We start from the raw sequence: 8,112 nt of genomic DNA, 5'->3' as shown, positions 1-8,112 counted from the left end.
CATGATCAAAATTAAACACCACTTATATAGATATGGGTATGTATTTATGCGTGTGTGTGTCTATATCTATATAAAATCTCGCTATATAGATAGATAGATATATTCATATATATACATATATATCTTTGTAGCTATCTATATCTATAGATCTCTCTCTCTCTCTCTCTCTATATATATATATATAGAGAGCACACCACTATAGCTATATCTATAGCTATAGATATAGATACAGATATATAACACCACTATATCTATATAGCTATAGATATAGTGGTGTTTCATTTTGATAAAATAAAAATGTGGCTTTTGGGTTACTTTCTTAAATTCCAAAATTGGAGATTTTTTTTTTATCAGACAAAAAAAGGATACTTGCTAATTAGTTGCCATTATCTGTGGCTCTGCAGCTTTATCTCTACTACCTAGCTCTACTCTCAGTAACCAGGCTTGGCCTGTTACCTGGAGAATACAAAAACCATACCCAATAGGAAAGACAAACACCCAAAAAGTGGTAAGGTAATAAGGCTCAGAGTAGGCGAATGAGATTATGGCATAAGATTCTAGACAAGAGGTCACAGTGTGATGTGGCAGTAAAAATACTCAATATATTTTTTGCCCTGAATGTGATGCTGGTGATGATTGCATCTGGGGTGTTGTGTTGTATTCAAGGCTAGCTATTGCCAGAAACCTACTGACCATCTACAGCATGTTTTGAGAGCTAGTAAGACTATTTGAGACCTAAAGGGGTTGACCTGTTGAGAAGTTAATACTATTCTTTTCTTGGTTTTGTCTAAAGAAAGCATAAGCAGAGACACAATAATAATCTTTGAATATTTGAAGGCGCTAAAAGAGGAATTGTGTGGGCTGGCACATGAGAGTAATGAGTAGTAATAATAAACTGAAATCAAGTCAATGAAAAATTAGGATGAATATCAGGAAAGACCTCCTAGCAGGGCCCTGGATCACTTTGCACTCCAGAAGTCCCTGCAGGTGAGGATCTGAGAGAAAATAAAGCCTGTGAGGATCCCCTTCGAGAACATATCCCAGATGATTTCATCAGGATGGCCCCAGGCAAAATAAACAAAAATATTTCTACCGTCAGAACTAGCAGTGATCCCAAAGGCTGGCAAGCAAGTTAGGGGCCCATGCATGGAGGCCCTTGGGGGTCTCTGCTCAGTTTTAATGGAGTCATATTGCTGGGATTCCCTCAACTAGTGGTGGCCTTCCCAGGTTCTTTTTAAGTAGGGATATTTTCAGTATGGAAGGGACTGGAAAGAATTAATGCAGCCTCACAAACACAGCCAAACAGTGAAGCAGCTGCAGGGCTGAGCTGAGAACCCATCAAACACCTATGGCTGTGTTATCAGGACTTACCAATGTCTAGTGTAGTAGGAAATTGTCTGTCTGTACCATCTAAGTATGTGAGCATTTCATACACAATGTAACAGGCTGTATATACCAGGTAGGTCTTTCCCATTATTAGAAATGTAGTTAACTCTGCCAGGTTAAGTAAAATGCAGGGTGGATTTGCACCTTATAGACTAACCAAAGTGTCTGTGTGTATATACATGTGTGTGTATAAATATTGTCAATAATGTCTATATTAGGGTTCGTAAGCTGGATACTACGAAAGCTCACAAAAGCTTGTGCATGCTCTCTCTCTCTCTTGCTCTCTCTCCTTTACTTAGTCTGTAAGGTGCAAATCTACCCTGCCTTCTACTTTCTTGTTGTTAGCCAAGTTCCTTAACGTGGACAGAGTGCGTTGCTGTGAAAGATATAGATTTTGGGTAGTCTGGACTCATTACATGTGTGTAGTAAGTTCCTATCATATGTTATAGGATGTGCAAACAGGAAAGTTAGGTACCAATACAGGACTTTCTCCTCTTTTGATCATGTCCACTATGATTTTACATATAATTCCAGCTTTACAGAAACTGCATGGGAAGAGAGGAACAAAATTAAATGTTTCAGGACCTGCAGACAGCACAGTCAAGACAGTCTAAGTATGACTTGTAAGAAACCTGTGAGAAGTACAAAAGTATACCCAAGTGACAATCCAAAGCCACCTTCTAAAAACAATGGAAAGGTAACAACTTTCTATTTACATTAAAATATAACTTTAGTTAAAAACTCTAAAAAAAATACTTTGGAGTTCATATAAAAATAATTGTGTGTGTTCTCACATGCACACACACACAGTTATATATGTTTATGGCTTTTACATGTTGCAATATTCTATATTAACAGAAGAAATACAAACAAACTATTATTTATTTTGCTCCTCCTCTGACTTTGCGGCTTCCCCTTCTGCTTCACATAAAGGACTAGTTCCATATTTCTTCACAGTGCTCTCTACTTCATTGAGTCTCTGCTTGACTCTCTGTTGGCTCGAGTTATATTCTGCCAGGAGCCTAGCAAACCTCGTCTGTAGATTATCTAGAGCAGTTTCAAGTCTTTCCACCTTTTCTTCCAAGTCTTTAGGGTCAGCTCCTGCTTTTGCTGCTTCCTCATCTATTAAATTGTCCTTCATCAGAATTTGCCGTCCTTTTTCTTCTAATGCCTTTTTGGCATCAGGATATTCAGTAAGGGCTTCCATCAGATCATCTTTAGACAAACAAAACAGATCTGAATAGCCAATGCTCCTGATGTTGGCTGTCCTCCTGTTACCAGATTTGCTACCTTTGATATTTAGGATGCTAATTTCTCCAAAGTAGCTACCATCACTTAGGACCACAAACTGTGTTACACCATCATCTGCCACTACAGCCAACTTCCCTTCTTTAATGATGTACATTTCTCTCCCAATATCTCCCTTTTTGCAAATATAGTCTCCAGGACTAAAGACTGTGGGTCTCAGCTTCAGCACTAGCTCAACCAGAAGACCAGCTTCGCAATCTTGGAATATACGCACTTTCTTGAGTGTGTCCAAATGGACATTGATGGCAATTTCAGCCTTCAGCTTGTCAGGCAGGCTTTTAAGAACCTCCTTCTCATCCACTGTTTTCTTGTTGGTCCAGAGGTAATCAAACCACTTAATCACTCTGGCCTCTAAATCCTTGCTCACTTTGCGAAAATGCATATACTGTTTTATGGAATCAATTTTGGCCTGGAACTCTGCCCTGGAAGCATTCATATTGGAAATCATAGAGCCTACATTACCAACAATGGTAGCAAAGATGAGCACACCCACCAAGAAGTCAATGACCACAAACAAAAATTCTTCATCCTTCACTGGAGGTGGGGTCTCTCCAATGGTTGTCAGTGTCAGTGTTGACCAGTACAAACTGTAAATGTACTTTCTGGATAGACGGCCATACTCTGGATGGGATATATTGGGGTAGACCCAGGAGTCGGTTCCAAACCCAATCATCTTTGATATCGCAAAATATATACAGGCATTCCAGTGGATGATTATGAGAATGTATAAGACAAGATTTCCAATCCGAAATATATTTGGGTAGTTTGTCCTGGTTTCTGTGCGGTCAAAAAACTCAAATAGCCTGGAAAACCTCAGCAGGCGGTTAAACCTCAGTTCAGGGTAATTCAAACCAAATTTGAAATAGGCCAGGTCTGTTGGTACAAGCGAGAGCATATCAAGTTTGAACTGAACTGTTGAGGTATACCGTTCTCTCAACTTCTTTTCATCCCGAACTAGTAGGCCTTGTTCAAGGAAGCCTTAAAAAATTAAAAAAAAACTTGTTAAAATAAAAGGATGGGCCACAAGTCAATAATCAGCAACACTATGCCATTTATATTTGAATACCTCTTATTTGCTGGCCAAAACTGAAAACAATATTGCCTTTTAAAACTTACAGTGAAAACATGTGGAGATTGAACGCATTTTCCATAGACTCCTGTTGTGTTTCATGAAAGGTATTTTACAAGGTTTCTAATAAATAGTATTAGATCATACAGGCCTCAAGCAAGATTGGAGCCTTACTGTGCTAACTATTGCATTATACCATGTTGTTTTGATTATAAGTTCACTTTTCTTCCCCTCAAAACAACCCTAAAAATATACTCAGCTTGTACACAGGGTCAACCTATAATCAAGTACTGGGTATCAGGACCGTGACTTTTGTACTTGAGGTATTTTTACGTATGCAATAAAAATACCAAATCAGAATATTTTTCAGTGCATTCTTAATTTAGTATTTTAATGCATCTAAACCTTTGGGATAAGCTTTGATTATTTGATTGTCCTGCAGGATTATGTTAAAGACAAAAGCAGTTTAAGGATTTTATCTGTAATTATTGACTTAAAGTTTAAGGCTAAAGCTGATTTTTCTTAAAACTGAACTTTAAAATGAAATTTGGACGGATTTATTATCAGACCAATATGGTAAGGACAGGCCTTTCTACAAAGAGCTTACAATACAAGGCCTTTGTCCTCCAGAGAGAGTCTAGGGGGTTGGCCCACTGCCTCCACATGGAGTGCCAATGACAGCAGTGTTTTGAAGCATGGGGATGCTGATACCTGAGACGTGGAGGCTACTGGAGGTGCGCTCAGTAGCACAGTCCAGCAGACTTGATTGAGTCCATTACGACGCACTTTAACTAAAGTATGTCAGAGCAGCCTCCCTGCACATCTACAGGCACCCATAGGTGTGTGCTGTCTAGAGATTCAGAGCCTTAATATTTTAAGCTAAATTCTCAGAATAAGCAGCATATAATGGAATGCAAGAAAAGTTGGGGTAAGTTACAAAGGTGTTGTTTTTCTTATCCATGGTATTTTCTGCTTGTACCTAATGTTAAACCAGCAGTGGTTATATTCTTTTGGTGGGAGATGATTTTCTTTGTTCATGTTTCAGGAAGACATTTAGAGTCTTTCTGTCTCATATACATTCTCGCAGCAGGAGTTAGTTAGCCTGGGAAGGGAGAGTATTCAGGGATGTCATCAAATGGGTGGGATGCTGTGGATATCAACTAGTTTGCTGTTGCCTTGTTCAAAAATTTGACTTGTCTGTTTGGTTGTTTGTTTAAAAACAGCCTAAGGGATTTTGCTAAAAATATTCTGCAAGGTGATTTCTGGGCAGACTTTGAGCATGCAAAATTTTGACCCAAAATGAACAAGGGATTTAAATAATGGAAATGATTAAATTTGCTTCATTAAAGTTTAGACAAGGTGGACTTTCTGTTGGCAATTAGTAGCAAATTGAAAATGGCTTTATATGAGCTTTTAAATAAAATATAATGAAAATTAACTAACTAAGGCTCCTATTTGGGGGAAGCAAAAGCTTAGAGCATGGGACTAGGACTCAGGAGACCTGAGTGTTATTCCTGGTCCCATCATTAGTCTACTGGGTTGCCTTGTGCAATTTACTTCATTCCTCTCTGAGTACATCTACACATGCAATTAATGTGGAGCAATAAACTACAAAGCAGTTTGAGATGGAGTAAACTACTCTCAGGTGCAGCATCTACACATGTGCCTGGGACAGCAACAATTTGAGCCAAGGCAGAAAAGACCTAGGCTGGCAGGGGAAATGGGGGTTCAGCCCCAGGCTCCAGGTGGTGTTGGTGAGTGGCAGAGGGGCTGGATGGGGCATGAGAGTGCTGAAAGTGTGAACCCATGTGGCTAAGCAGCAAACAGGAGTTTGGGCCCTGGTTGGCTGGGCTGGCCATGTGCAATTTATGCCCATGGTCAGTGTCCACACATGCATTTATTAATCACAGTAAATTACCCTGGTGTAAAATAGTACTGTCCCCAACTGTACCACCTTATGCCAGCATAAATTATTTTACTACAGTCTAATATCATCATACATGTAGACAGTGTCGCTTTTACTCTGAAGTTAATTAGTCTACTCTGCAGTAAAGCATATGTGTAGACATGGCCCCTGTCTCTCATATAAAGTGTTTTGAGATCTACTGCTGCAAAATGCTATCTAAGATCTAGCTAGGCTTATTATGGTAGCCCTCTGTACAACCAGTGCCAAATAGACTACTGCAATGACTAGCATAGTATTTTCTACCAGGAATAAACACTGGAAAAAAACTGAGCTTTCTTTGAAGAATGAAAGCGGTTGAAATGAGGCCCAGATTCCAAAAGGGAAAAACAGTGTTCAAAACAGACTTTTCCGCTCTCTCCAGAGACATGTCACTATTAAAAAATCATATTGGTCCTTTGAGGTATCCAATAACATTTCCAATATACATCTTGATTTTGCATGAAAGGGCAGCTGCTAAAAATAAAAAGCCATAAGCATAGGAGTTAAAGCTTGCACTAGAGACCATCCTGTTAAAATAGTATAATGCATGTTTTGAATTGTGTCTCTTCCTATTTGATTTTGGCCCTACAGCTCATTTATTTAATAGGTATATGTACATTGCTAATACAAGATAGTTTTAATAATAATAATCATAAGCAGAAGAATAGCCAATAGATAAGATTTTTGTTACTTTCCATGTCCCCTGAATGAAATACCCCACAATGAGACTATTGATTGTGTAAACACTAGTCATTCTGAAAAACAGTTGTTACATCCTTTTCCTCCAAATACCCAACTACCCAACCAGAGGTCATTGTTTAGACATAATCAGTAAAATGACTTTTGAAAATAATCTTATTTGATTGTCTTCTTGAAATGCCAGTATTTTGCAAATATACCAATACACATTTGAAAAGACTATGTAATGTTCCATTTCTTTTATGGGTTTCTTCATTCTTGCTTCATCTTTGATCAAGACATTTGGTAGTGATTGTTATTTATAGATGCTGATATTTCTCCTTTCAAAAGACTTTAAGCAAGGAATTTTAAGCAATCTGCAATCCTGTGAGCCTTTCGCCTATCTCAGGCTGTAAAATTAATGCAGCTGCATATTGGGAACTTTATTCACATGTGTACTGGGAAAGAAGGGGATCTGAAAAGCCGAGTCTACTCCAATATTAAAAGGAGTTCTGAGCAGTGCAGCTGCAGGGCTGTTTGTCACCTCTGAAAGTCCTAGATTAAAAAAATGTTTCAAGGGGAACAGCATGTAATCACTATCATTAAAACTTGAGTGGTACTTACTATGGAATTTCAAGAGGAATGCACATCCCTGTGTCTACTGCCTGGCCCCTGCAGGCAGAGAAGCCTACTGCTAAGACAACACATTTTCTGTGTGGCAGTTCCCGAGGCACTGCATGTGACAATATCCTAATTGGATCTAATAGTCCTATGAGCCTAAAAAAAATTGCTTCAGTCTTGAATTGGTTGAAAAACTGAATTTTAGCTCTGGAATCATTATTCTTTGGAAAAGTTTTTATCCTGAATTGGGAATAATACAAATTCCATTTTTGTTTCACTGAACTGAAATCCCACAGTATTTCCTTCTGGAAACACTGAAGAATGGGGCTTCCAAGACAAAACACCCTATTGAAGATGCCTAGTGGCTGCTGAATGAAATTGAGATGACTCTTGTCAATGTCACTGCCACCCACCACAAAATAGCAGAAAAGGAGGACTCCCAGGGTCCCTAGCTCCATTGCAGCCCTGCAGTGCATACTGTCTTGGAGTGAGAGAGTCCATTTCTTCCTGGATTTCTGGTTGCAGGGGAGCCTTACCATGGAGAATGCACTAAAATGGGAAACATGGGGGAGTGACTCTGGGAGTTGTGGGATTCCCAGCACCAGGGGACTCTCTATCACAGGGCTGTCTTTGAGTCACAACACCCAAAAGACTATTTCAGCACTTCCAGGCTCCAAGAGGCCTTAAATACACCTCCAGGAGGCCTTAAATGCCTCTACACTAATGCTCATAGTATGGGGAACAAGCAGGAGGAACTTGCCCTCCTGATAGCTAACACAAACCTGGACATAGTGGGGCCCACTGAAACTTGGTGGGACCCAACACATGACTGGGTGGTAAACATCAAGGGCCATAGGCTGTACAGGAGAGAGAGAACAGGGAGGAAAGGTGGGGGTGTGGTGCTCTATGTCAAAGAGCAATACACATTCTCAATAAACAGCACTGGGTCAGAGGAGGGGCAGACTGAATTGCTCTGGGTCCAAATACAAGGGGGTCAAGGGGAAAGACTTAACAGTGGGGGTTTACTATAGGCCATCCAACCAGGGGGAAGAGCTGGACCGGGAAATTCTCAGGTCAGCTCGCGGAGGCAGTTAAGTCAAAGGAT

At 39.7% G+C, this 8,112-nt stretch overlaps 1 protein-coding gene across 2 annotated transcripts in view; it reads right to left on the bottom strand.

The window, feature by feature from the left end:
• Window positions 1-304: 304 nt before the first annotated feature.
• Window positions 305-8,112, bottom strand: part of CNGA3 (cyclic nucleotide gated channel alpha 3) — a 56,563-nt gene continuing 48,755 nt past the window's right edge. For both annotated transcript variants that reach the window (XM_019525607.1, XM_019525606.1), the window contains exon 8: window positions 305-3,672. In XM_019525607.1, coding sequence (XP_019381152.1) covers window positions 2,264-3,672 — 1,409 coding nt within the window. In that variant the 3' untranslated portion in view covers window positions 305-2,263. The remainder of the gene's footprint in view (window positions 3,673-8,112) is intronic.

Source organism: Gavialis gangeticus, unplaced genomic scaffold, assembly GCF_001723915.1.
Source record: "Gavialis gangeticus isolate Ggan-Ray unplaced genomic scaffold, GavGan_comp1, whole genome shotgun sequence".
In the NCBI taxonomy this organism is placed as follows: domain Eukaryota; kingdom Metazoa; phylum Chordata; order Crocodylia; family Gavialidae; genus Gavialis; species Gavialis gangeticus.
The sequence above is the reverse complement of the archived record's forward strand: the minus strand, read 5'-3'. Positions and strand labels throughout refer to the sequence as shown.